General features: G+C 36.2%; 1 protein-coding gene across 1 annotated transcript in view; it reads right to left on the bottom strand.

The window, feature by feature from the left end:
• Window positions 1-5,803: 5,803 nt before the first annotated feature.
• Window positions 5,804-16,284, bottom strand: part of LOC128535862 (hippocalcin-like protein 1) — a 33,574-nt gene continuing 23,093 nt past the window's right edge. Inside the window, exons 2-4 of the mRNA XM_053509937.1 lie at window positions 12,025-12,546; window positions 9,083-9,188; window positions 5,804-8,708 (exon numbers count right to left, since the gene is read on the bottom strand). Of these exons, the coding sequence (XP_053365912.1) occupies window positions 8,611-8,708; window positions 9,083-9,188; window positions 12,025-12,402 (582 nt within the window). The 5' untranslated portion in view covers window positions 12,403-12,546 and the 3' untranslated portion in view covers window positions 5,804-8,610. The remainder of the gene's footprint in view (window positions 8,709-9,082; window positions 9,189-12,024; window positions 12,547-16,284) is intronic.

A 16,284-nucleotide genomic window follows, 5' to 3' on the forward strand; every position in this document is an offset into this window, starting at 1 on the left:
AACATAAATTACAACATAAATTAACAAAAACTAACTAAAACTAACTAACTAAGGAAGACTATCTACAGGTTTTACAGACAACAGGCAACATAAAGTGCACGTGCAAATGTGTACTTGTATTGCAATAAAGTTTAACTAGGTGGTTCACAAGGTGTCTTTCTTTGGGCCACTTTTGGTAGGTAGTAAACAGTGCACACAAGAACTAAATTGACATTTTGAACTTCAGGAGATGACTTTACACTTGCTGCCCTATATATCCCACTCTTACAGGTGCCATGGTTATTGGATCGATTAGTGTCAGTGGTTTTAATGTTATGGCTAATCAATGTAGGTTTTGGAAGATTGTCTTGCTAGATAAAGCCTATGGAAAGTTTTCTGTCAAATGAAATTTGAATTTAATATGAAAAATGACAATGTAATGATAAATCTCAAATTTACATTTTCAACTCATACATGTAACTTTTTAATTTGCAATTTGTTGTAACATTTAAAATGACATTGCAATTATTTAAATAAATTATTATTCATCACCTTATAGCAAAATAAAAAAAAAATTAAAAAAAACAGGGAGGCCTTTGCAATAACATACTCACTATAACTGCGTCAGAATCGTCTGGTAAAAAAAGCATTCTTTAGTATTTTCATTTTCAAAGCTTGCTACACATCAGCTGTAAATCAGGGTGGGAGTATGGCATACTAAACAGAACGCATGGGTGGATTATGGAATTTATATAACAACTCTTCTCCTTCTCTATTCCTCTGGGTGGAGGCGTACAGAATTGCTCTGAATGCATTTTCACATACTAACTCGAGCACAGTTAGTGCAAATATGTTGGTACAAAGTGGGGACCAAAGTGCTGTTTTAAAATAAGTTTTAAAATAGAAGCATATTTCTAGTAAGTATTATAATTATAATTTTGACACCATAATTGTTCAACCAAACGCAGCACCCTAATTCAATTTGGGAAAACCATTTTTATTTCAATAAAGGTACTTATGAAGCAAATCTTAAAGGCCTGTGTAAATGAAATCTCTGTAGTACATATAATTGTGAATAGAATAGTTGAGTTAGAATTTTATACCAATAATACCTATGTATTATGTAAAATTATTAGATGTACAGGCAGCATGGTGGTTTTGTGGTAAGCACTGTCGCCTTGCACCTCCATGGTCCGGATTAGATTCCCAGCCAGGCTCAATCCCATCTTTGTGTGCATGAAGTTTGCATGTTCTCCCCGTGCTTTGTGGGTTTCCTGCGGATACTTCGGTTTCCTCCCACAGTCCAAAGACATGCTTAGGCTAATTGTCATTCCCATAGTGTGTGAATGAGTATGTGAGTGTTTGCGCCCTGCAATGGATAGGCACTCTGTCCATGGTGTACCTCACCTCGTGCCCCAAGTTTCTTAAGATAGGCTTCAGGCCCCCGCGACCCTGAATACAGGATAAATCGCTATAGACGATGAGTGAGTGAGAGCGAGTAACAGCTGTATACCAAATTGCTAGGAACTATTTGAATTCGAATTTTGAGCCCAAAGTTGCATGTACAAGTTGGAAATGTAAACTCCACTTTATTATTACATTGCCATGTTTAATATTATATTTTAATTTTGATACAAAAAAACAAAACACATAATCATATGAAGTAACTATAGCCAAGTTGTAATTTTTAAGACAGAGGCAGACAGGTTTTCATTCCCAAATTCATTGTACTTTATATGTTGCCATATATTTTTAAAAAGTTCCCATGCCTTTGCAGAAAAAATACACCACGGATCACAGATCCCTAACAGTGAAGACTGGTTTTGTTTCTGCATAAATCTGTTTTATTTTTCTTCTAACGCCACCTAATGTGAGGCTCACTTGAAAAACATCTATTCTATTCTCTTACAACAGAACTTAGTTGAGACTAGGTCACATCAAGTATTTGCATTTGTGGTTTAATAAACAAAATCAATCAATCAAATAAAAATACAAACCTGTTATTTTTGTATGGCGCCCAAAAATTGTTTTGCATGAAGATTATGATATAAATATTGACATACTAGTGAATATCAGTAATGTCAGGTACGTAGCTATTCTTATAATATTAAAAGGGCAAAAAAAGGTCCAATTCTGTCACATTTAATTAGTGTATTTGCTAAACTTCTACATACTGATGAATGATTAACGGAATTTGGCTGCTATCGAGTAATACACTTTCAGTAAAACAGGACTGAAATAGGCACAAGTTAAATATACCTGGTTAAGAATCACCCACTCACTCTTTCTCTATATACCACTTATCCTTATACCACTTATCCTTATACCACTTATCCTTATACCACTTATCCTTCAGGTCACGGGAGACAGGGTACTAGTACAGGCACTAGAGGTACAGGGTACAGTGTGTACCCAATCCATCACAGATCACTGACACGCACACACTCACACACTCAGTCACACACACTATGAACTGAGAACATCATTCAGCAACTTTTTGTTCTTACTAATTTACATTTTTGTTTCACGATTTATAAACACTGTGCAAGGTCAATTTTCTCCGGCTAGCTGTCAGGATGTTATCAACACACTTTAAATGTATACTCATCAGAAAACTAGAGAAGCAGCAAACTATAACTAGAAATAACAAACTATTGTGATCATAGCCTTAAAACTCAGAGTACCCATAGACATTTATTTGTTTAGCTATTTTCTTTCTTTTTTTCTTTCTCTAAATATATACATATATATATATATATATATATATATAGTACTATGCAAAAGTCTTAGGCACCATATTAAACGCTGTACTAATTTTGTTATATATGTTTATCATGTCTGCATAATCATGTACAAAATCATTCAGTATTTCCATATATAACTTAAAAATTCATAAATAAATAACATTACAGGAGAATATTTGCATATAATCATATATATAAAAGCATATAATATGGTGCCTAAGACATCTTTTTTTTAGTCTAACCTAGGTAATATGATGAACTGAATTTTATTTTATTTTAACCAACTATACAAACATGACCAAAGAAAAAAAAGAAGAAAAAGTGGTCACTTAAGGAAAGAGATTGCACAGATACACACAATCACATGTTTTTCTGGTTGTTATTGGTTGTTTCTATGACCTAGAAATAAAAAGAATAATATTCTAACTTGGGGAATTCAACATTTTTGTGGTGTCATTACCATATTCAACGTTGTGTTTGCGCGCATGTTTATCAGTTAAGTCCCATTTGTTCTGAGGTGTGGTGTTTTAGTTTTATCTAAGTGAGAGTGTTGTGTGTGTGTACAAAATATCTGTCCAGATATTCTGTAACATTTTTATTTTCAGATGGAAGGAGGGTGAAGAGTGAGTGTGACAGGTGACTGATCAGACACAATGCTTGTGGCTTTGCGGATGCAGCATCTGGTGTATGTCTATGATAGAGGGAGGAGAGACCCTGATGATCTTCTTGGTTGTCGTCACTATCTGTTGTAGGGTCCGAGATGGCACAATTCCTAAACCAGACAGTGATGCAGCTGCTCAGCATGCTCTCGATGGTCCCTATGGCTATTTTATGATAATTTTCTGCACATGACTATATTATGTAGCTGGTCATCATCAGTGAGCCTTGGCACCCCATGATCATCTGTTCCTTCTTTGGACCACTTTTGGTAGGTTCTTACCACTGCTGTCTGGAAACAGCATGAGCTGCTGTTTGGGAGTTGCTTAGCCATCACAATTTGGCCTTTGTCACAGTAACTACAGTTACAATGGTGCCTGGAAGTGGGTGGGATATATTAGGCAGCAGGTGAACATTTTGGTCCTAGATGTGATGTGTTGATTCGACTTTGACAAGGGCCAAATTGTGATGTCTACACAATAGGATCAGGAACTCCAAAACCGCAGCTCTTGTGAGATGTTCCCAGGCTACAGTGGTCAGGACATACCAAAGATAGTCCAAGGAAATAAAATCGTTGAACCGGTGACATTGATGCACATGGGGAGCGAAGACTGGATTGTGTAGTCCAGTACAATAGAAGAGCTAGTGTTGATCAAATTGATGAAAAGGTTAACGCTGGTTTACATAGAAAGGTGACAGAACACACAGTGCATCACTGTTGTGGTTGCAGAAGCGACGATTTACTCAATATTAGGTGGGTGGTCATAATATTATTACATACATTCATGCATGTATTAGTTCTGCCTATGCACAAAAGTGATTTTAATAATTATTTTTAGCCTACACTGATGGGAAGCATATTTATGGAAAGTAGACTGGAAGAAAAAACTGGTAGGAAAAGGTACACAAACAAAAAGGATGACTGCAGCCTTAAAAAGACCTTGGGAGAGTTCCATAAGAAGGCATGTGCCATGTGTAGTACACACAGACATCTTCAGAAAATGGGTTACAACTGTTGCATTCCTGGTATAAAGCCACTCTTGAAATAGGTAGACCATTAGAAGCTTCTTACCCGGGCTAAGGAGAAAAAGAACTGAAGCGTTGCTCAGTGGTCCAAAGTCCTCCTTTTAGATGAAAGTAAAATTTGCATTTCATTTGAAAATCAAAGTCCCAGTGTCTGGAGGAAGAGTAGAGAGGCAGAGAATACAATATGCCAGAGGTCCAGTGCGAAACTTTTACAAGCTGTAATAATTTGGGGTGCCATGTTATCTGCTGGTGTTGGCCAAACCAATAATGCCTCAGCGGTGCCACAGGCTTAATGCCCTCCATGCCATGTCACATGTACCAACATGTTTGCACTAACTGTGTAGTGATGCAGGATTTCTGTTCAGGTATTGAGGGCAAAAATTAACATAGCTTTCCCTAATCTTGGAAATATTCAAATATTTTGAGATATTGGCTTTTTGATTTTCAGGAGCTGTAGGCCAAAATCATTAAAATGAAAACAAGACAACTATCTTCCTAATTCAGAAAATGAATTAAGAAATTATGAATATATACTGTAACTCTCTACTTTGCAACAAGGTGGCAATGTTTCTCCATGCAAGGTTTACTCAAACACTACTCCCACCCACCACCCCCGGAAAAAAAAATGGTTGCATGATGTTGCCCATTTCATAAGACACTTCCAGCAATAATGGAATCCAGCTGTCTGTGCTTTGAATATTCTACTAGCTTGCTCATTACTTTAGTAACAGTCTGCTTCAACTCATTTTCCTGTCAGCTTTCATCATGGCTCATTGCTCCATGGTAGCATGGGAGGTTTCTTCAATTTTCTTCAATTTCACTGACCGCACTTGCTCATTTAAATTTTTTACATCAATTGACTAAAAGCCAATTCCACCATCAGATCCTTTAGACAGGCATCTGTAGTGTGTGAAGTCCTGTGCCTGCTCTACTTCACCACAGGAGTTAAGACACCCAAGGAGCTCCAGTCAGAATGGATTCAACAGTGCACCTTGGCTAATTAGGCAGCACTAATAGCTGATGTTTATATGGCATGTGCCTTGCTGTTCAGGGAACACATATGCTGCTCTGTAATCCTTCTTGATAGAACGAGAGAAAGAGAAAAACCTGGGACTGAAAGCTTTTTTACACATATTTTAAAAAGTCTAAAGGGAGAAAGATTTATTCAGCCTTTTGGTAATATGGTGAACTTGCACTGAATGATTGAAAAAGAAGGAAACCTTGCTATTCAGAACTTGTACAGAATCAGATGAGTTCTGTACAGAGTCGGATATCTTACATTCAAAACATTTCCTTACAATATCAAAATTGTCATCCAAGTTGTCATGCATGATTTTCATGAATCTGCACTTTCTCTACATTAATAATGTTAATAATGTAAATTAACAACTTCACCATGGATGGAAGGACAAGATTTTAATAAAAACAAGAGAAGAATGATGACAGTAACAATCTAGAGTTTGTCTAGTAACAGAATAGTTTCAGTTCCCTTTTATAAATACGGCATCTGTACGGCATATAAGACATCTGTTAAAACCATAACAACATCATTGAATACAAAATGTCAAGATTCACTAGTTTTAAGCCATAACTGTCATGAAGGGGTTTAAAATGCTACGTTCCTTTTTAAAATTTGGACTTGATTTGCCTTCATTCTGGTTCTGTTTTTACTAGAAGTGTTTACTTAACACTTCCAGTAACACTTCATTTGACATGTTCCTGATGGTGTGTTTTTACAAGGCTTGGGAAGAGGCCAGTTACGAGGTCAGACACATCTCCATAACTATCTCAGTCAAGATTTTACAAATCAAGCCAGTTTCTATGGTGATGGGAAATGGAAAATGATGAAGTTGGACATGCATAATCTACATCATGGAAATGCTTTATCCAGGAATAAAAGGAGGTATACTATGTGGCACACTGTTATATTGCAGCAATTTGTGAATGGCAGATTATTATTACATTCAGAAAAGTAGAGAAACAAGAAAGCAGAAACGCATTCACATTGGGCTTCACTACATTCCATTGTGGCGTCCTAAAATGCACCATTAGCAACCGTAAGGGCATAGACCAAAAAATATTAATATTTCAAATCAGTTACAATATTTAGGTAAAAATTGCAATAATACATGCAACAGTAAGTGTCTATTAAACAAATCATTGCTTTTATAAAAAAAAAAAAACAATCACTACTACATACTGATTAATATCCATGAAAAAAAACTAGAAACCTTCCAAACAAAAGTCTATTAATGTGAACAAAATGCTAGCAACATAAACATAATAAATTGTTTTATAAAACAGTTACAAAGAAAAACAGCAATTTTATATCTTAAAATAAAACTGTTCTGATTATTTCACATTGCAAACTTAGTAATGTGTAAAAAAAAACATATTCTACAAAACCACTATTTATAATAATCAGCAAGAATTTATGAACATGCACAATACAAACATTCCCCAAAATAATACATACAATAATGAGTAATAAAAAGAAAATAAATTACCATAAAACCTTTTGAGATCATAAAATTTATAATCTAATTACTCTTAATGAATTGTTGTAAGGGATTGATATGTATGCAAGGCATTTTATATAATGAATAAGATTTCAGTTTTGAATATGTGGATTATTAAATTCATTTGTGAATCGCAAGACAGTTATTTGTGGAACATGACACTGAGCTGAATCCATAGAAAAATCATGCCACATTTGCAACTAAAATACAAATTACATTTAAAGAGAGTCGACAGTCTTGTTTTGCATCAGTTTTGTTGCTCACTTGCAGCCTTCAAACAGCTCAATGCCTGCCTGCACAATTTTGCATATTCACAAGGCAATTATACATGCAGGTACATGCAGGTGAAGATTAAAAGTTCTAGGAATTCCAAGTGTCATTTTGTCTTATACATCACCCCTTTGCCAGAGTTCAGATTTCCAGATTTTTCTCATGGATTTGAACACCTATGTACTGTAAGTAACCCTCAACACTCAAGCAGAAATTAAATACAAGAAACACTGACACCCCAAATTTAGGGGACATAGATTTACACATGTTCAGCTTAGCTGATATTAGCTGATAACTAAGACCAAGTTAAATCTACAATCAGTGTGTTGTTAAATTTCTAGTGTTACAGTACATGACGCTTACACGTGATGATCATATTAGTGTTAGTCTAGTTCTGGTTAAGTGGATTTAAAAAGTAATTCTCGACATCTCTAAATTGATCTATTATTAGGCTATTGTAATTGTTTTTGATATGTGTTAGTATATTTTAAAATATCAAGAGCAGTAAAATGTGTTGGTTTACGACAATTCTTGTGTCACTATACATTGATGTTTATTCTACATTTCACTGCTTCACTAATGTTTTTGCAGTTAGGATAAATTAGCATGTATGTATATTTTTAAAATTTTTATTAACAAAGCAAATGTTGTAGTGCAGATCGGTACCTTTTCATAGCCTTGCATTGGTTTGTAAGCGATTCTAACTTAATCCGATGTCGTCATTTTAGAAATAGTACGGACAATCTGCCTGAATTGTCACAACTGTAACATCAGAGGCCCATTCGCGTAATGTCGACTTTGTAAACATGAATGTTAAACTCGCCACCTTTATGCTATCATCCACAAAAATTCTATTATCTTTGGAGCTGAACAGAGCTTTGTATAAATAAACTTTCTTATTCATTTGTTAGAAATAAATAGTCCAATTATTTATCCATGCAGCGTTTCTTTTCTTAGGAGTATAATTTGCAACTGCGACTAATGCATCATCTGGGTTTCATACACCTACTATATGTTTCTTTAAGTCTTAATGAGATCCAAATTTGCCACGGCCATTAACAGAACATAATTTTTATGCAATAGTTTTGAGGGCCCAAGTCTCAGGGCTGACATACCGTGTTGCTTTCCACTAAATATTTCCATTATAACCTGCACTTATAAAACACATATTACCAAATATACACAACACTATATTCCCAGTCCATACCAAGTGATAAGTGACTGGTAATAAGGTTTTCATGTGCTCACTGGCCTCCATTTAGGATTCGCATTTCATAACTGGTCCTTAATGCCACTGACCGAATAGCATATGCAACAATGACTACAATAACCACACCCTTACATTAACACGAACACTTACCATGTTCACTATTAACTTGAGTGAACACTATTAGAGTGCACTGTGGTTGTTCCTCTCAGAACTGACTGGCGCTGCTCGGATCACACTGGAGGAGGCGGACGATCGAGGGGTCGCTCCTGGCGCCTTTTATGAACTCTTCCAGAGAGATCTTTCCTATAATAGCACAACAGGACACAAACTTTAATGATAGTTAAGTGCTATTAAATAGATGATCTCAAATAATGTCACTGTACAAGGCTACAATTTGCAAATAAGAAATAATTCATAACAGTTATATTATTTGAGATTATGTCCTGAATGCTCTTAGATGCTCTAATGATTCTGCATTGAGCTTCCCTAATGCATTTAAATAATACCATTAAATCTGGCCATAATAACAGCCTCATTAAATATTATGCCACAACAGTGCACCTAAATCTTCATAAAACTGCTAATGAACTAACAAACAGATTTTTCTGTGGATTTAAAGTCAGGCAGAGGGCAAAACAGAGAAAATTAAAAAGTGTTGGAGATTTTTCTGTTTTTACCATCTTTATTGGTGTCCATCTGTCTGAAAATCTTATCAGTTCTCTTCTCGGGAGTGGACTCATCCTCTGGCATCTTCATCACAGAAGAAACCATCTTATAGATTGCCTAAAGAAAAACAAGTTACCTAATGAAAATAATCAAATTATATGGGTTGATTTTTACTGCAGTTAAGTATGTGAGACCTACTCACTCTGTAACATCATGACTTTTTGAACATTTTTATAAAGACGAGGGTGAGTCGAAAATTATCCGCACTCTGGCTGTACCTATTGTGATTCGTTTTTTTAGAATATACTACTTTTTTCCACCATAATCTCCGTGCTTTTCAACATACTTTGGCCATCTGTCAACAAGCTTTAGCATTGCATAAAAAAATGTTTTAAGCTGAACCAGGAATGCACTGCTTTCATCACTTCTTCATCAGAAATGAATCTTTGTTCTCGTAGGGCTTCTTTTAGGGGACCAAACAGTAAAAGTCTGATGGACTGCTTCAACACCTCAAAACTAAGTTTTTGAAGAGTGACGACAGTGTGGGCAGTGTGGACGTGCATTGTCATGCAAGATAGCAGTCCTCTGGGTTTAATCTGATGTTTAGGCTTCAGATCTTTAAGCATCTCACTGTGGGAAGTACTGTTGATTGGTGAACTATTTTCCTGACAATGTTCCAATACTGGCTTTTGAGAGTCCCAGAAAACTGTAAGCATAAATTTTCCAACTGATGGAAATGGGCTGTGATTGAGGATGTTTCCATTCCATTACACTCTGCTCTTTACTCTCAGGCTCGTAGTGATGACTGTAACTGAGGCAACACGTGCACAGCTGCACAACAGTAACAGAGGAGACAGTAGCCTTGAACGGAAAGCGCTGATAAGACAATTTAGGATAAGTTTTAATATAACTGGAGTGCGGATCATTTTTGACTCGCCCTCATAATATACAAGCAAATTAGTGCAGGTGATTTCGCAATGTGGTCTCACTTAATCTCTGTAATTCAAAGCAACCACTAATGGGATTTTTAAATCTGTTACGGTGACTCATGTTTTCCGGTCAATTTAACCTTATTTACATCATTATATCTAATAAATAGTTTGGGTATTTCAGACTGTCTTCATGACTTCTGTATTATTTCTATAGTATTCATTTTCTGGCTCTCAAAAGCTTCTCATTCATGTCCCAGAAGAAAAGCAACATAAAAACAATGAATAAAAAGTACAATATGTAGAATAATATATGTAACATTTTTATAACAGGTGACTAGTGATCTAGTCTGAAGAATGTTAAATAATGCATAATAGTGCAAATTTCCAGAATAGATTAATTCATAATGATTTTTTTTTACAAGACCTTGGTATTGTAATGTTCATTTTGAAATCATTGTGAAATATATGTTATATCTCCCTAAAAAAAGGCATATCTTAGCAAGTGAAAATATCTTCAATCTAGTCAAATGTATCTATAAATTCTTAATACAAGATACAACAAACCAAATGATTATTTAATTATGGTTTTATTGGCAGATAACTGTGTTAGGTTTAAGCATTTATATCTTTTAAGAAGCAAAATTATCTGCCAATAGAACAAGTAATGCCTAGCTAAAAAAAGGCATTTCAGAAATCAAATTATTGGGCTGCATCAAACAAAGAAAACAATAAGGAGATTTAAAATGACTTAAACTGGCTTAAGAACCCTTCAAAACATTATGAAAGCAGGAAAAGATCAACTTTGCGGAGGAAATGTGGTTAAATAATATTAATAAAAAAATCATAAATGGAGAGCACTTAAATACATGAAGTTGCTAAGATATCACGTTTTGCAGTGCAATGAATAAGTATTTATATTACATGAATGTACATTAAAATATAGCAAAAATCACATTTGAACTATTTATTTAAAACATTTAAAATTAGTACTTTCAGGTAGATGTTGTGCAGATTTATAAGTAAATTGACTGTTGATTATTGTTCAGCCAAAGTGCTTCTGGAGACTCAGAGTGTTGCACTATTGCGCACTAGAGTGTTCATTCTGTGAAGTCATAAAATAAACATCTCAGACACATTTTGTATTTAGTACTTGGTGCCTAAGACTTTTGTATAATACTGTGCCATGGCTGTGTCCTACTTTCTATCTCAATACATGAGTATTATGAAGTTTTTATTTGCATGGCACTTTGGTGAAAAATTAGTTTATATGAAAAAAATTAGCAGTAGAGTATATTTTATGAAATTATTAAATAAAAATTTGGAGACAAAGTCAAAGAGGCCAGATTGAGGTGGTTTGGACATGTTCAGAGGAGAGATTGTAAATATAACGGTAGAAGGATACTGAGGTTGGAACTGACAGGCAGGTCTAGAGGAAGACGAAAGAGGAGATTTATGGATGAAGTGAGAGTGGACATAAAGCTAGTTGAAGAGTTTAAGAGTGCCTAGACTGACCCATATTTGAAAAAAGACTATGATAAATAGACAATACAAAAAAATTAAATGTAATTCCTTGTTTTTGCACTGAGAATCCTGTTTTTTTCCATAGTGTGATGGATGTGAAAGGATGGATGGAGTTTTGCTAGCTGGAAAACTTTGATTTTAACTCTCCTCACTCAGTTGGAACCTTAAATATATATTTTTAATAAGTTACATTACTGCACTGTGAGGCTGGGGTCAGAGCTGTTATACTGTGCCTCTGGAGCAGACAAGGTTAAGGATCTTGCTTAAGGGCATAACAGAAGCAAAATAGTAGAGCTGGGGCTTGAACTGCTGACCTTCTAATCAGTAACCCATGGCCGTAACACACTGAGACACGACCGCCGCCATTAATGAAGTTCAGCATTTTAAAATTAACAAAGTTGCCCAGTACACACTGTAGATCAGTGTGTAGAACAGTACACACTAATCTACGGGACCAATACTAGTATGAACAAGAAGAGAAAAGGCATGTCACCTCTCACCTGTACAATTTCCAGCATCTCTGCTCGGCTGATGTACCCATTGCCATCCAGGTCGTACATACTAAAGGCCCACTTCAACTTCTGCTCCAGCTTCCCTCGTGAAGTCACACTCAGTGCGATGATGAACTCTCTGAAGTCTATAGTCCCATCACCGTTAGTGTCGAATGTTCTGAAGACATGCTCAGCAAATTTGGAAGCATCTCCATATGGAAAAAAATTTGCGTAGATTTTTTTGAACTCGTCCACAGTGAGGTGACCTGTGGGGCAGTCCTTCAGAAAGCCCTTATACCACTCCTGCAGCTCATGCTCACTGAACTCGGTGTTCTCACGCAGATCATTAAGCACCTCAGGCCGCAGCTTGCTGTTCTGTTTCCCCATGACGCCCGGATAAGTGAATGCCTCTCGGGCCTTTCTCTCTCTCTTTCTCTCTCTCTCTCTCTCTGTCTTCACAGTGCTCTACTGTCTTCACTCTTCTCCTCTCTGTCTTCTTCTTCTTATTATTATCTCCTCACACCTTACTCTCTGTCCAATGAACAGTAAGCAAAGAGATAGTAAGAGTGAGCTAATCGTGAGGAATAAAAAGATAAAATCTTAGTGGCTGGTGCAAAAAGGCAGGTCTTTCTTACTATGGGTGGCAGGATCTGCTATTCATTGTCTTTAAGATTTAAAATGCACTACATTATCATTTTACACCGCAGATGAATTACAATGGCAAATTGTTTTAGTATTCCACAGAGCTTAAAATTTGGAAATAACAGCTAGGGATGCAGCAAATAGTTTTGCATAATACATGAATACATAATGGCATGCTTCTCACATATATTTACACCAAACTCCAAATCTGATAAAAAACAAACAAAAAAACAAACAAAGCCCTAATGCATCCATTTATAAACAAAGCAAATATTTCTTTTTCACTTGTCATGTAATTATGATGCTCTCAAGTCATTATCTAATCCGACATGATGGATATTTGGAGAGGTTTTACTCATAAAATCAGTATAAAATATTTATTATTTATTAATTATTATTATTGATATTTGTTTGCATGTTGGGGTATTTAAAAGCACTCAAGGTTATTTTAATTTGAGATTCCTGGTTTTGGCACTGAAATGCTGCACCTGACCTTTAAGTGTTGACGATATTAAAAAACTATTTACTCTGGTTAGTATGAACATAGCTAGAATAAGCCATAGAAGGTGACTAGCTCTGTCTAGCAGGGCTTAATGACAACTGCAGCCTTATTCCAAATTGCTATCCCCACAGTAATAAAATTATATGCATAACACAGGACTCACTCTCATCACTATAAAAAATATCCATTTCCCCCCTTCGTGTAACAAAGAGGACTTGGCTGGATTTAATGGATGCATTTGCAGAGCTTTATTGGATACACAGAGGTAGCTGAGTAATGAAAAAACAATAGTTTAATAGAAAAGCATGCTGAAGTTATTAACATTTATAACAGGTGAAGTAAATTGATAATCATGGCAATGGTGATAGCGACACCTTCTGGCTAGTTTTGGTGTAGCATCATTTTATGTCATAGTTAATGGATTATTATTTCATCTTTTTATGCGTTAAGTGAGAGAATTCACTCCAGATAACCAGATCAGGTCACGATTTTAAGTTCAACTAGTGGTACACATAACCAATTTACCTACAAGCCTGATTTTGGACATTGTGTGGGTTTACTCAAGCTTATGGTGGTTTATGCACAAACCCAGCCACTGTAATGGCACATTGCATTTAGTAGTGGTCACCATACTTTAGGACATATTTCTACAAAAATAAATCAACAGAGAGAGAAAAAAAACAGGAATTTGAAAATAACAGGAATTAACCACTCAGAAATAAATTGCAGGTTTCTTTATAAAGCACGGGAGCATAATTGATAAAGGAAAAAGGAATAAAAATAAGGCTTGATCTGGATGAGCACAAGGAGTGGTTGAGAACCATGTACTCTTAGGGTAATACATTTTCAGTTCTTTATCATGAACAGCTTTTTAAACTGCTACTCATGCCATGCAATGTTTCTTCGTTACCTAGGCAACCTGATGTCCACTGGTTTGCTTCCAAGCTGAAAAGTTGAGAAGAAGAAGAAAAAAAAGAAAAGAAGAAAAAAAACCCACACTCCTTGTATGCTACTTTCCACAATGGTCATGGGAATGATTATGGCAGTTAATAATACAGCAAATGTTTACCAGTCCATTAAGTTAATATAAACTCCACCACAACGTCTACCTCCACTACTCTTCATAGTCTCTACCATGGTTTCCATTTCCAAGTCCATTAATGCCATGCATTCTTGAGATCACGATCCCATTCTCTATATATTATCATATAATAATAAAATAATTTGATTTAGGAATACACGTTTTAATATGCAAGTACACTATATTGCCAAAAATATTTACTCACTGATCCAAATCATTGAATTTAGATGTTCCAATCAGTTTCATTGCTAAAATCATGCACCTAGGCATGCAGACTGCTTCTACAAACATTTGTAAAAGAATGGGTCGCTCTCAGGAGCTCAGTGAATTCCTGCATGGTACCATTATAGGATGCCACCAGTTCAATAAGTCCATTTGTGAAATTTCTTGCTACTAAATATTTTACTGTCAACTGTTAGTGGTATAATAAAAAAGTGAAAGTTATTGGGAACAACAGCAACTCAACCACACAGTGGTAGGCTGTGAAAATCACAGAGCGGGATCAGCGGATGCTGAGACACATAGTGCACCGAGATCGGCAACTTTTTGCAACAGCTACAGACCTCCAATTTTTATATGGCCTTCAAGAACCATGGTTTTCATGGCCGAGGAGCTGTATCCATGCCTTATATGACCAAGTGCAATGCAAAGCATCCGATACAGGGGTGTAAAGTACGACGCCACTGGACTCTAGACCAATGGAGACATGTTCCCTGGAGTTACCAAGCACGCTTCTCTGTCTGGCAATACAATAGACGGGTCTGGGTTTGGTGGTCGCCAGAAGAATGGTACTGTCTGACTGCATTGTGCCAAGTGTAAAGTTCGGTGGAGTGGGTATGTTGATATGGGGTTGTATTTCAGGAGTTGGGTTCAGTCCCTTAGTTCCAGTATAAGGAAATCTTAACATTTAAGCATTTCACTGCATATTAAGCATTTCACTGCATATCGTACTGTGTATGACTGTGTATGTGACAAATAAAATTTGAATTTGAAAAATTTTAATTTAATGCTTCAGCATACCAAGACATTTTGGACAATGTTATGCTCCCAACTTTGTGGGAACAGTTTGGGATTGTCCCCTTCCTGTTCCAACATGATTACGTACCAGTGCACAAAGCAAGGTCCATAAATACATGAATGAGCGAGTTAGGTGTGGATGACCTTGACTAGACCTGAGTCCTGACCTTAACCCGATAGAACACCTTTGGGATGAATTACAGCATAGACTGCTAGCCAGGACTTCTCGTCTAACATCTGACCACTCAATTGGGCTTCAGGAAGAATAGTTAAAAACTTCCATAAACACACTCCTAAACCTTGTGGAAAGCATTCCCAGAAACGTCGAAGCTGTTATAGCTGCAAACGGCGGGCCAACATTATATTAAACTTTATGTATTAAGAATTGGATGCTTATATGCATGTGAAGGCAGGCAGGCAAATGCTTTTGACACTATAGTGTATAATAAAAGATTGACATGATTGCACATTGCATTGCCATAATACAGCTCTAAAGTGGATCCTGGGTTTGATCCTGGGCTCTGGGTTTTTTGGTTTGCTCTTGCGGTCCAAAACATGCAGGTGGGTGGACTGGCTGTGTTAAAATATAAACTACGAATGAGTATGTGTGACTGTGTGTGCACGGTGGACTGCAATTTACTGGCGCCCCATTCTCCAGACCTGAGCCCAGTGTTCCTTGGATAGGCTTCAGTTGTGTTTTTTTTTTGTTTGTTTATTTGTTTTTCCTTCTACCCAAGTCAGCATTCAGATGAGTCTTCCTTCTCTACAAGACATTAGCAAAAAGACAAGGAAAATCTAGTATAGCCGGACTGTAGAAAATAGCCTGAAGGAAACTCTGTCAATCAAAAACTAAAAAACATTCACCCATGACTTTCTGGCCATAAATAGCGCTGTTGCCTGAGGAATGAAAAGGAAAAATCAATATCTCTTCACACACAGGGAAAAACACAAAAACTCACACTGAAGTTTCAGTAAGTTGGAGGTCACTAATATATCACAGGAACATTAGCTTACCAGATAGTGGCAA

The sequence above is a fragment of the Clarias gariepinus genome, chromosome 13 (assembly GCF_024256425.1).
Source record: "Clarias gariepinus isolate MV-2021 ecotype Netherlands chromosome 13, CGAR_prim_01v2, whole genome shotgun sequence".
In the NCBI taxonomy this organism is placed as follows: Eukaryota; Metazoa; Chordata; class Actinopteri; order Siluriformes; family Clariidae; genus Clarias; species Clarias gariepinus.